This window comes from Protopterus annectens, chromosome 11.part0 (genome assembly GCF_019279795.1).
Source record: "Protopterus annectens isolate FY-2018-M chromosome 11.part0, PAN1.0, whole genome shotgun sequence".
In the NCBI taxonomy this organism is placed as follows: domain Eukaryota; kingdom Metazoa; phylum Chordata; order Ceratodontiformes; family Protopteridae; genus Protopterus; species Protopterus annectens.
In genome coordinates, this window is record NC_056745.1 from 838602131 (window position 1) to 838616046 (window position 13916).

Sequence of the window (13916 nt, forward strand, 5' to 3'; positions counted from 1 at the left end):
GGCCACGTCCAGTTTGTAATGACAAATAAAGGTATGTGGAGAAGTCCAAGTAGCCGCTGCACATATCTCATCTATGGATAGTCTAGCATGAAAGGCCACTGAAGTTGACATAGCCCTGGTAGAATGCACCCTAACTGGAAAGGGAAGATCCTTACCTGCTAATGCATAAATAAATGAGATGCAGTCTCTAATCCACTTAGCTATGGTGCCCTTAGTTACAGATCTGCCAATTCTATTGTCCGAAAGCGACACAAACAACTGATCTGATTTCCTCTCCTGTTGTGTCCTATTTAAATAAAATGTCAGTTGTCTATGCACATCCAACTGGTGCAATTTGTATTCCGCTTTGTTGGAAAACCTTGGGAAAAAGACCGGAAGCTCAATAGACTGGTGGAGACAAAGGGCAGAAGAGACCTTAGGGAGAAAAGAAGGATTAAGTCGCAGAGATACTCTGTCCTTATGAAAAATTAAATAAGGAGGTTTAGCAGAAAGAGCTTGAAGCTCCGATACTCTTCTGGCTGAAGTTATGGCTACCAAGAAGGCAGTCTTCCATGACAGAAATTTCAATTCGCAGGAGGCTGCCGGCTCAAAGGGAGAAGACGTCAAAACTCTGAGCACCACATCTAAATCCCATGGCAAAACGGGTTGCGAAACCCGAGGGCGCAGCAGCCAGGCTCCTTTCAGAAAGGCTTTACACAGCTTATGACCCATGAGAGAAGGCTCATGTGCAACATGATAATTGGAGATTGCTGCCAAGTGAACCTTTATAGTGGAGGCAGCAGAGCCTTGTCTAAAGAGTGTAGCTAAGAAATCTAACACCGCCGACACCGGTGCTGTAAGGGGGTCCAGATCACGTTGCCGAGCCCAAATTGCAAATCTCTTCCATTTACTAGAGTATATTTTCCTAGTAGAAGACTTGTGGGAGGAAGACAGAATATGAACTACTTCCGGGGTAAAAATATGCTGTCTGACTAAGGTCGGAAGTGGAGGAGCCAGGCAGCGAGCTTGAGAGTTCGTAGGGATGGATGGAGCTGTCCTGACTGATGAGTCAATAGGTCTGGAGCTAGGTCCAGAATCCAAGGGCCATCCACCGCATACTTCCGAAGGAAGGGAAACCAAACTTGACTGGGCCAGTGTGGTGCGATCAAAATCATTTTGCTTCCCAAGCAGGTAGCCTTCTGAATCACTCTGGGTAGCAGAGGGACGGGCGGGAAGGCGTAGAGCAGACAGGAGGGCCAATTGTGGACTAGAGCATCCTTGGGAGACTCCCCCTGTGGGGGGATCAGAGTGAAATAATTGCTGCACTTTGCATTCAGGGGGCTGGCAAAGAGGTCGCAGCAGGGAAGATCCCACTTGGAGAAGATCTGCGCAACCACTCTGTCGTTCAGGGACCACTCGTGAGGCATCAGAATAGCTCTGCTCAGCCTGTCTGCTATCACATAGGACTTCCCCGGAATGTGCGTTGCCACTAGAAAGCGCTGGGAAGCGATCGCCCAATTCCACACTCTCATGGCCTCTCTGCAAAGGGGGTAGGACTTGGTTCCTCCCTGCTTGTTCAGATACCAGACAACTGACATATTGTCGGAAAGAATCGCAATAGTTCCCCTGGGAAGAGAGCTGTGAAGTGCCTGCAATGCTAGAAGCACTGCTCTCATCTCTAGAACATTGATATGCAAGTGAACCTCGTGGTCTTGCCACGTATCTTGGACCGTCTCGCCCAGATAATGCCCCCCCACCCTATCTGGGAGGCATCCGTGGTTACTGTGGCAATAGGGGACGGGGGGCTCAAGGGTCTCCCTTGATCCAGATTGGACGAGAGAAGCCACCAACGCATATCCTGCCGGCATCTCTCTGTGATGAGAATTGGATGGGACAAGGGGCGTTCCTGATATGAACACTGGGCCGAAAGGAGTCACTGAAGTATTCGCATGTGTAACCTGGCTAGCGGAACTAAGAGAATGGTAGCCGCCATTGATCCCAACAACTGAAGAACCATCCTGGCTTGGGCTTTTCTGCGGGGTAGTAAAGCCAGGACTTGGGCCTGTAACACTTTTATTCTCTCTGTCGGTAGAAAAGCTCTCATCTCTACAGAGTCTAGCTCTGCGCCTATAAAAGGCAACACGCTGTGATGGCAGCAATACAGACTTTGCCCAGTTGAATGAAATCCCTAGAAGATGGCCCAATTTGACAGTAGCTCTCATGGCTTGAACAAGTAGATGCCTGGTGGGGGCGGTGAGGAGCCAGTCATCTAGATAAGGAAACACCTGGAATCCTAGACGTCTCAGGTGAGCTGTCACCACTGCCAGACACTTGGTGAACACCCTGGGGGCTCTGGTGAGACCAAAGGGCAGGGCCCAGAATTGAAAATGACTGGCTCCCAGCCAGAAGCGTAAATGATTCCTGGAAGCCTTGTTTATCTTGATGTGATAATAGGCATCCTTGAGATCGAGGGAGCACATCCATACTCCTTTTTCCAGCAATGGGAAAATGGATTGCAAAGTGACCATTCGGAACTTGGACTTCTTTACAAAGCGGTTTAGATGGCCGAGATCCAGAATGGGTCTCAAGTCCCCTGTTCTTTTTGGCACCAAAAATAACCTTGAGTAAGTTCCTAATCCGATCTGGTCTACGGGGACTGGTTGGATGACTCCTTTTGCTAGCAGCTTTGAAACTTCTATTGCTGCCTGATCTTGTTGACTGGGTGGAACGTCTGGGATTTTTCTTGATGACGGGGGGGACGAAAAAGGGGAATGGTGTAACCTCCAGTGATGATACGAAGCACCCATCGATCCTGAGTGAAGGACTCCCAGGCCTGAAGATGCTCTGAAAAACGATCCCAGACTGGCTCCGGAGACGCACAGTCGGGTAATCCCTCAGGGACGTTGGTAGGAGGAACCACGAAAGGATTCGCAGTCTCCTGTATTGCGGGGGCCTCCACCGCCTCTAGGGTGACGCCTTCCATTAAAATTCCCCCCTCCTCTGCCCCTGGAGGGGGGGTCACTTTAATGGGCAGGGGAAGACTTTCTGAACCACATTTTCCCTCCCCTCTGAGCCTTGGGATAAGGTCTAGTGGGAAGCGAAAAACGGGCCCCAACGGCAGACAGTCTTACCCTCCTGCTCACATCTAGTGAGGGTGTCTTTCACTTCGGGTCCAAAAAGGGAAGACCCGTCGAATGGGGCGTCCGTGAAGGGAAGACCCGTCGGATGGGGCACCCGTGAAAGAAGACTTGAAAGCCTCCGCAAAATGACACAAGCGCATCCAAGCTTGCCTCCTAAGGGCTACGCCCAAACTTGCTGCTCTACCTGCCCCTTCGGCTGCATAAGATACGAGCCTGATGGATGAGCTGACGATGGAAGAAAGGGTAGACAGCTGGGCGTTAGACTGGGCCAACGCCTCAGGCAGGTTACGCGACAGGGTATCTCCCAACTCCTTTATGAGATCCCTTTGGAGCCGCGTAAAATGACACAAGTAATTCAGCGACCGCAAGGTAAAGGTCGCTGAAGACAGGGTACGCTTCCCATACCTATCCATACTCATAGACTCCTTACTAGGAGGATGGATGGAGGTAGAAGCCTCCGCCACATCCTGCTGGGTGGCAGATGCCACCACCATGGCATCCACAGGTACTCCCTTGGTCAAAAATTATTTTCCAGGAGGCGCAGATAAGAACTTATTGGGATGGCTAGGAACTGGCTCCACAGAGTCAGGGTGTTCCCACACCCTTCGACAAATAAGATCCAATAATTCATCAAAGGGTGGAGACACCCAGGAGGCAGAAGGCTGGGCTCCGAAGGCCTTGAGGAAGACCGACTCCTCCTCAGAAGGGTTTTTGGAAGGCCAGTTGCCCCGCTCTCTCAAGATCTCCAGGATATCAGAGAACGAGACATCATCCGAGGACGACTTCGGGGACCCTTCTGCATCATCGAGGTTGGTGTCCGAGGTGACAGACTCATCTGGGGAGTCTACGTGCTTCCTCTTACACAACTTCTTCCTGGGAGACTCTTCAGGCACAGACTCTGAAGGGCCCTCAGAAAGTAGGGGACTACACATGGAGGTATCCTCAGGCCCGGGAGCACCGCTGTCCAGAGATGGGGGGCACCAGAAGCTCTAGTCGCAGCGTCTAGGGAAGGAGTTGCTGATTTAGGTGAAGTCACGATGGACTTGGCCAGCACACTCTTCATAGCCCTCGAAGGCAGGTCCACCAGAATCGGATGAAAAACCTGCCTCCGAGACCATGACCGGAGTCGGGGTACCGCTAGCCGAAGCACCAAGGGGGAGACTCGGAGCCGCAGTCTGAAGCCCCGATGTATCGACTGAGGACACCCGAGTACCGAAACCTTTAGACGGAATGGAAAAGGTTGGAGCCGATGTCGGATCCGAAAGACTCGCAGGAGGTTTCAGAGTCGACCAGGGACTTCACTCGATTCGGCAGACACTGGCTCTGATGACACCGAGGTTGTCGGAGGAGGAAGAAACGGAACCGATATAGTAGCTGGCTCCAGAGCCGACTGGGCTGGAGCCGAAAATAATTTAGTTAACACTGGCGACTGGAGGAGCCTCTGGACCACCCTATCGACATCCGAATCAGAGAGCCTGGAGGACTTGGAGGAGACAGACAGGGGCCGAGAAACCTTCTCTGTCAGAACCGAGACAAAACTAGGGGAATGGCTCCGAATCGGCTCCAAAAGGATCGGAGTCGAAGCAGGCTCGAGAACCACCGCAACCTCCTTCGGTGCTGACGACCATGGAGTCAAAGAAGCTGACCCCGCAACAGACAATACTTCCTGCGGCTCCGAGACCAGTGGAGCCGAGGAAGGAGACATAGCCTTGGATGGTGCTTCCTGCGGCTCCGAGACCAGTGGAGCCGAGGAAGGAGAAGTAGTTTTAGATCTTTTCTCCTGAGGTTCTGTAGAACTAGATGGAACCGGAGACTTCATTTCTGACTTGGATCTGGATTTCTCAGAGGGAGTAGAAGACGCCAACGTTTCCTCAAAGGAGGGTTTAATCAAACCCTTGAGGATAAGTTTATTTTTTCTCTCCTGTAAAACCCTGGCAGGGAAAGCATGACACACACTGCAGGATTCCTGCAAGTGTATGGCACCGAGACAATATACACAGTTGGTGTGGCCAACAGTTAGCGACATCTTGTAAGCACATTTGGCGCATTTCTTAAAGCCAGATGGCTTATGTTCTTTTGGTTCCTTGCCCGACATAAGGAACACAATCCACAAGCAGCAACAATATTTAGAAATTACACAATCACACTCGCAACACAAGGTAGGGAGGGGGGAAAGGCTCTAACTTAAACGCTCGTCCAGTAACAACACAAGATAGGGCAAAGACCCTCTAACTCAAACGGGCTTAGCCCGCCAAACAGAAGGATTACCAACAACAAACGCAATCAGACACAACAAGGGATACAACAGACAACGTAGCTATTAGAATAGTTTTTTTGGTATAACAAACTCGAAGCTATAGTTCAAAAAACAAAGAAAGGGTACTTGGCCACAGCCAAGTCGAGACCATGTCGTTACTCTAGGAGCGGCAAACGAGATCTGGGGGTTTGGGCGTGATGCATCCTGGGATACAAGGTTAGCCCAGCCAATGAGAGACTTCATGCTAGTTATAGTGGCAGAGTCAGAGCCAACTCCCGGCTCCGAACCCGTCAGTAATGAATGTAGGCGAGATAGGATCACATTACATCAAGAGTTTACACTTGTCAACACCTGATGTACTGAAATGGACTCAAGCTCAAGTCCAAAAAAATGCAACATGGTGGCATTAGGTAAGCAACTTCTAGCTTCAGTTTATAGCACAGACAATGCACTAATTGAAAATGAAAATATTGTGAGGCTTGGGTACTTTGGTAGACAGCTGCCTTATGTTTGAGCGTCATGTTGCAACAGTGGTTAAGAAATCCTTTTACCTTGCAAAGTTCACAGTCAAAGGTATTTCCTGCAGATCAAAAGTAGTCTTCACCTCCTCGTACTCCACACTGATTAGATCCATCATTAAGTACAACACTCCCTTTGGTAAGTACCTTCCAAAACATGTCAAACAACTGGAAAAACCCCAGAAGTTTGTAATTGGGAAGCTCAGGGGGTTAAAAGACCTTAACTACCAAGAAAGACTGAAGGCTTCGTCCCTATACTCAATTTCAAGTAGACTCCTTAGGGGTAATCTGTGCCTTGTCTACAGGGCTATAAGGGATCCAAAAGTCACATAACTTTTATACCTTAATTAATGAATTTAGCTGACACTAGGATGAGAGTTTTGAATATACTCCAATACATAAATAAGACAAGGAGGAGGGATAGATCTGTCATGCAGCATCTAACCTTATCTGGAATAAACTCTCTCTCCAAATTAAACAGTGTGGCACACTTTCTTCCTACAAAAAGGAACTGGACAACTGGATGGGAATTTATAAATTCATCCCTGTACAATTAGTCTGACCTCTGAGAACTGAGGCAAGGCCAAAAGGTAGGTTACTGGCATGGTATGGTTCAGCTGCTTGTAACTACTATCGTACAAGGGCTTGAAACTCAGGCAGCCATGGGGTGGAGGTGAAGGGTACTAACATCTGAACTTTACAGCTATCAAACCAGACAGCCAAATAGCAGATGGTCAATACTTTCAAGTCCCAAAGAGAAGAGGAGTTGTTTAAAGGTGGACAACAATGCATAACCCCTATAAGTAAATGTTTGTCAACCCAATGCGGGCTAAAATTCTGCTCTCCACAAGGCTATGATGTGCAAAGACTGAAAAAAAATGCTCCCTGAGTTTTGAACTAAGATTCAAGTCATACAGGTGTCTGAGGTAGACAAGATCAAATACACACTAACCAGATTATACAGTAGAGGACACCTTTCTGTTCAGCTGTAGAATACTTTCCATTTAGCCTAGGAGCTTTGACCATTAAATGGCTTCCTGGCAGCCCTGACTCCTTCCAAGGCACCCAATGGAAGGGGTTCCTATTCGATGACCGAAGACACATTCTATCGAATGCGTCTTGGTCGAACTTAAAACAACAAAAAAGCAAAACAGCAAAGCGGCTTTTAAGCAAATTCTTTCCCAGGGAAAGATTTCGCTTGGCCGCTTCCATTACTTTGCCGTTTTCAGCATTGTAGTGCGATCTCAGATTTGGTATATTTAAGTAGGGGGGCGAAGTCCCCCACTTTATGCATTCTTTCAATTTTTTTTTCTTTTTCTTTTTGGAACAGCGATCTTTTCCCCTTGGAAAAAAATCGCTGTTCTGAGCTCTCGAGATTGTAAGCTTTCGCTTACATGGGGTCGATTATTTATCGTTCGCTTTTTTTAAGTGTTCGATTATATAATATAGACCCAATGGAAGATATGGTACAAGTAAAAAATCTAAATTTATCTATTTATTTTATTTGAATTAATTTACCAGGGTAGAGGACTAATCAAATATGACCAATTTCATTCTTAGCCAGGGGTCAAAAATGACCAGACATACAAAAGAGAGAAGAGCAAAATGACAAAAGTGACAGTAAAACAGTACAATGGTAGGGTAGTGCTTAGGATACAAGGTAAATCCAATGTATTAATTTCCAATACGTACAAAAGGTTCAAATCTTTTTGAGAAATTAGAGATGTGAAAAATGATGGAGCCAGACATTACTCAGAATGAGGGGATCTGCCACAGCTTAGGCTGGGATAATTTCCTACACTGCCTGGGACCTGAGCGATTGGAACCACACTTTTCTCAGCAAGCATAAAATAAGTATGTCTTGATTTTTTTCTTCTTTGTCTTTTGCCATCAGGCACTGAATCAGATGCAGTGGAGAAGAAGCATAAAGAATTCTTCATGTCATGGGAGAGAAATCATATCCATCCATAATTTTCCCTTGCCCTACTGAATTAAGTGGGACAAGTGGAGGACTGCATTCTCCTGTGTGACAAATTGATACTTGGAATCCACATTCTAAGAAAAGCATAACCAGACAAGACTCCTGAATTCCTCAAACAGCAGTAGACTACTTATGTTAATGACTTGCGTTAATAGCACAACAGCACCCCCAAGACATCAAATGCCTGTTAAAAAGTGGTGTCGCAATCTATGGCCCACTACGAGATCTTCATCAGGGAACAAGAATCTCGCTGTTTGTACACACACTACAGAATGATTGTCTGACCAGAGCACAAGAGGCTTTGGTTCAAACTCTCCTTCCACTACTTTCAACATCAAGAACAATGCCCACAGTTCCAACCAGTTTATATGACACGACTCTCTCTCCTGAGAGACAGACTTCCCTGAATGATGGAGAAGCCAAGAACAGGTCCCTAATATGCAGGTGAAATATTCACCATTAGGTGCTACAACGGCTTCTTCTGCAAGAAAGGTAGGCTTACACACTGGTGATAACTGTCCACCTCTCCACAGCCCAAAGACAAGAGTCTAACAAGGAAAACAAGGTCCCATTACAGAGTGATGTCTGTGGAGACAGTAATGATAGCTAGTTTCAACAACTATCCATGGCTGTTACTGGGGGCTGTGTTACACTAATGTGCAACTGAAGTTTACTGCAACAGATAATCACAGCAATAACTTTGTCTTTAGAGAAGGGAAAACACCAAAATGTAAAAACTGATGACAAGAATATATACAGACACAAGTCTGTAGATTACATATTTAAACACACACACACACACACACACACACACACACACACACTATACTTGTGTGTTATCACAGTTAATGCCTTTATCAGTACAATACTATAAGCAGCAATGTACTCAAAGTCCAAGCAATCAGCTAGCCTGACACATCTGGGAATTATTTTTTGTTTCTCGTCTTAGAATGACTTAGAATACTTGCTCACCTGCTGGAAGTTCAAGGCAGTAACAGCCCATAGGTGGTCTGAACTGTTTCACTAGGATAAGGCAGTCATAATGGAGAGTTCTCTTCAGCACTGCTATCACTGCTACACCTGTAAAACAAATCACTTAGGGTTAAGAATGAGCAAGACCTGAGGCATGCAGTATAAAAAAAACATCATGTTGCTTTAACTTCTACCTCATTCACAATTCAATCTTCAATGAGAGCAATAGTCAAACAGGCTGTTGTCATGGCTACTGGCTGTGCCTATCAGGCAAAGTACAGTTTTGTACCTACCATAAATGTAGATGTTCGAAGATCCACATTGCTGCAGTCCTTACACTTGGGTAGTCCGTCCGTCCTCTGTCGGGCCCGTATCAAATTATAAGGCTGCTCGGTCAAGCTGGATTCAAACTGACTGACATCAGGGGTACAGGTATCAATGACACCGACCTATCCTCATATCCTCAGTCTTTTCTTGCCCCAGAGAAGAGAAGGTCAAAATAAAGGTCAAAAAAAAGAAACAACCACAAACAACCAACACCAAAAATATGTACAATATATACAATATACAATATACATCTACAACCCAAACAACCCAACCACAACCGCCGCCTAACTAGGGAGGGGAGGAGGTTAATTGGATGGAATGCAATGTGGATCTTCTTCTATCACTATTTATGGTAGGTACAAAACTGTACTATGTTCACATTCTCACATTGCTGCAGTCCTTACAATCCCAAAGCAGAGCTAAAGGAGGGATGGAGGAACTATAAACTATATGAGCTGCCAGAAAGAGGAGCAAAAACAATGGTTCAAAACAAGCCCTGATTTTAAAGAAGTGGGTAGGTATGCCGAGAGAAAGTAGTGACCTCCAAAATATGCCAGTACCTAAAATATCAAAATCCAAGTAGTTGCCTAAAAAAGTTGTCGGGCTAAGTACCCCCTGGTGGAGTGGTCCTCCCCATGGGAATCTCCTGCCATGATGGAATGGAATAATAACATGCAATATCAATCCAAATAGAAATAGGCAACAGAAACACACTTAAAAACCAATCTGAGAAATCAAAAGAATGAAATGAGAACTCAAACTGAAAAAACGAAATGATCTGTGAGAATGTAATCTCCATCCGTCGTGCCTGTCTAAAAATCTTCTGTGCAATAATGTACATTGGCAAAAAAAGGTTTTTAAATAGTTTCAGGATTTTTTTAAATAGAAGGGGCAAGATTAGAGCCAAAGGAAAAACCATTTTAAACCACTTTATTAAATTTAGTTAAAAGAGGCAACCGCCTAAGGCTATCAAACCAGAAACCCTTCTGACTTGGCAACTTAAACAAAACTCAGCAGAAACTTTGCTTCAAAACTTTAATTCAGTAGTGGCTGCAGGCTCAAAAGTCAAGAGGTTTCTTCTCCAAAACAAAAATCAAAGGCTGAAGGAGTAGTGGCTCTGGGTGGGGGTAACAAGATTGCCCTCTAAGAAATTGCTTGAACAAAGGATGAATGGACTTCCACCTCTAACCTGAGCTCTTATAATAGGACCAAAAAATGAGAAATAGAAGGTGGCGACAAAAGGATAAATTAGTAACTGATATTGAAGAGCCACATATAAACTTAAAACCTTAACAGAAACATCAAAATCTTTAAGAAGAAATAAATAAAAAAATTAGCCATTTATCTGCGCACACCTTCTTAGCTTCAGAAACAAAAAAAAAAAAAAATTCAAAACTTAAGGACTTTACTAGGTACTATATTATTAACAGAATCCAAAATATTGTTGCGCAGAGTGCAGAGAGAGGCCCAGCAAATGACTCAAAACCTGGGATGGAACAGAGGGTGGGTGTGAAGAAAAAGGCAATGAGCCCTTGACTTCGTGGGGTGAGTCAAGCGGCTGTACCAAAATGGCAAAGCAGTCTCTGAGCTATCTGTAAAATCATCCTTTGTCTTGTGTCATCGAGTCAATGCTACCTGGCTAAATCATGGGAGGCGAAAAATGCACATTGAATGAAGGAGCTATCAAAATCAAAGAAAGAGAGCCTTCTTGTCCAAGCTGAAGGATGAAACCTTGGAGGAGGCGGAGGGTGGAAAGAACACACATGGGATGCTCAATCAGTGGAGTGAACACTTTTGTGCAACTGTGACCTCGAACAATACATGCAAACTCAATTTCACCGTGGTATTAGTGGAGTTCTGTGCTACACTGATATGCTCTTGAGTTACGGTGCCATCCAATTTCTGAGCAACACATCTTACATACTTCCACTCGTCCATTATGTGTCATTGCCTGCCTGAGTATGCTGTAAGAATGTGCTGCGCCTGTTTGTTGATGTACCACTGCCTGCAGGTTGAATAAACGTCTTCCCACAAAAATCATACCTGAAGTGAACTTGGGAAGCTGTTGTCTTGAACTGGACTGATATATCTCTGTGTGAGTTGTTGTGTTGTTGTCTATTACACCTGCCTGGGAAATTTAAATCCTTTTTCCTTTTGATATGTCTGCTGAGGCTTCTTCTCTGGCATCTGCTGTTATGTTCTGACTTCAGCCTGGCCTTGCACAGGTGGCTTTCCACCACAAGTCATCCTCCTGAATGCAGGTATTATTCTGGCGAATGCAAGAGATTCCCTAATTTAGCCTCTGACAGAGACTCCATTGTAGAGGGTCCTGTAGCTTCCCAGCATTGTTCAAAAGATCCTTTGAGATGCAAGGTGGCCCAAAATGAAGGTTGTAATCCTTGCAGTGTGAGTGACCATGATGGACACCATAATACAAGATTGAAAGTAAAGCTAAGGACTTTAGGTCCGGGTCAACCCCTGGGATGCTGACACTGAAACTGATGTCAGTAGGACTGTCCTGAGAGGGTACTTGACTGGACTTAACTTTCAGTCTCTGACCCCAGGTATCTTAGTTATTGCTAAGCATATGCTCTAAATGGGTGGACTTGTCGTTCCTTCAGAAGACCAGAATCAGTAATCGCCCAAATAAGGATAGATCTGTATTCCTTTTAACCTGAGCAAGCTGGCACTGCTATCCAGAATTTTCAGAATGATTAGGGCAATAAATGTAGCCAAAGGGCAATGCAGAGAACTGATAATGAATAGTCCCAGTCAGAAACCTGACACTTGCTCTCAACCTGGCCTGAAGCCACATGAAGATGTAGAGAACTGATAAAGAAGCTACCATCCAATGATTCGCCCATTGAAGTCAAAGCTGCTGTAACAACCAAACTTTTGAACTTGGGAATGTCCTAGATAAGGGTTGAGGATAGATAGTCCAGCATTGCCCTCTGAAAAGCTTCTGTAACAGGCTGAACAACAGAAAGCCAATGTCCACTAGGCTCACTTCTAGATATTGACCGGCTTGATGGGCCCGTTCTGGAGTAAATAGAATTGAGAAGTCCTATTATTCTTTGTTGGGGGCGTGGGTTCTGCCTTATGGATCCGAAAGAAGGCAAAATGGAAAAAAAACCTGTAAATTATCTGAATGATATCCAATACCCATCTTGAGTAACTCTTAAATTTTCTTTTGAAAGGAAAAAAGTACTCTTCCAGGAGTGTAACCTGCCAGGACCCATCTGTCTCTAAGGTATATGAAAAGGTTCTGTAACTGTTTTACGAAGGACCAACTCTGCACCACTCACCTGAGACTGCAGGCTCCTCCCTTTGAGTTTGCAAAGAGCCCTGAGCTCTGCCCCTACCACGGCCTAACCTGACCCTGGACCTGAAGATCATAAGAAGGATGTCCTGAAGACTGGCCTGCCATAGCCTGAACTGCTTTGAGGGAGAACCCAAAATAGATCTAGATCTGCAGACATTCTGGGCCTTGTTTCTTTAATTCGCCCCTCCCTTAGGAATCCAAAACCAGGCTGATTGTAAAGGATCTTAAAAAAGCTTCTAAAAACCTTGTTTTAACATGGTCAGATCTCCACATTCTGCCCTCACAGGCCATTGTCTGGAAACACAACAACAAACTGAGCCAGCAGCAGCATCGAAAACCACATTGCAAAAGAATGGTTCCCCAAAGAATCAGAAACATGGCATGGTGTTTCTAATAGCTAAATGACATAACCTGCGAATCACAGCACAGCGGCAGAGCATCAATTTAAACTTCAATTAGAGTCAAAATTCATCAACATGTCACAAAAAAGTTCACTGGCACATCACTCCTCATAGCCAGAGAGGAAGAAGTAACATCAATCTTTCCTTTCCAATCAAAGCCTCCTTTAGTTTTCTCTGTAGGGACCGGATTTGGACAACCGAAGCCTGCTAGCTACAGTTTCCCTGACTAAAGCTTTCTAGGTCTATCTAAAGACCTTTCCTCTTTACTTATCTGCTAAGGATTTTGTCTTGACAATTAACCGGTTTAGGAGCAGGAGCTCCTAGCTCAAGATTAAGAACTGTTGCAAAACATCTACAGTCAAGAACAAAGGTTAGTTATAACAGTCTATGCTGGGGTAGGTAAAAACTTCTTTTCAGGAGGCCTGAATCAGAACAGAAGCCCCTTCCCACTAAAACATCTTCCACCACATCCAAAACAAAAGTTAAAAGAAAGAACCTTCTAGGCTGGGCAGAAAATCAATCCACATTCCTTGGGTGGAATCAGAAATGTCCTGCCGTTCCTCCTTAAAGACTCTGAAATCTAAGGCTCGCTCAAAAACTCAAAACTCAGGCAGAGAAGAAGCAGAAGGGAGGGGAATCATCAGGAGGATCAAAGAAATCAAATACCTGCCTCATTTTGAGCATAGAAGCCTCACAGGCACACCACCTGAGTCCTGCTCAAAACAACTGACTCCGCTCCAAAACCCGGCTCTTCTCTGGGAGGGAACAGGAAGGACTCCTGAGAGGGCTTTCTGCTATTTGGAAGTATTAAGCATGCTTCTTGAGGCTTCCCTCTGGCCTGCGGCCACTCCACCAACCAACTTCCCTGCAACCTCCTGGGGAACTCAAACTGAAAAGGGAAAGAAAGGAGAGACCCTAACCAAGGGAGGGGGACTCTACCAAACTGAGATTCGCAATCAGCCTTTCTTGCCTGTTGCCTCCTTTAATCAAGGTTTCCCAAAGGCGCTCTTCTCGGAAGC

The 13916-nt window shown here is 45.4% G+C and overlaps 1 protein-coding gene across 5 annotated transcripts in view; it reads right to left on the reverse strand.

Annotated features, from left to right (window-relative positions):
• NUDT5 (nudix hydrolase 5) overlaps window positions 1–13916 on the reverse strand; it is a 623744-nt gene that overhangs the window by 261773 nt on the left and 348055 nt on the right. For all 5 annotated transcript variants that reach the window (XM_044088255.1, XM_044088256.1, XM_044088254.1 and 2 more), the window contains exon 6: window positions 8848–8955. In XM_044088255.1, coding sequence (XP_043944190.1) covers window positions 8848–8955 — 108 coding nt within the window. The remainder of the gene's footprint in view (window positions 1–8847; window positions 8956–13916) is intronic.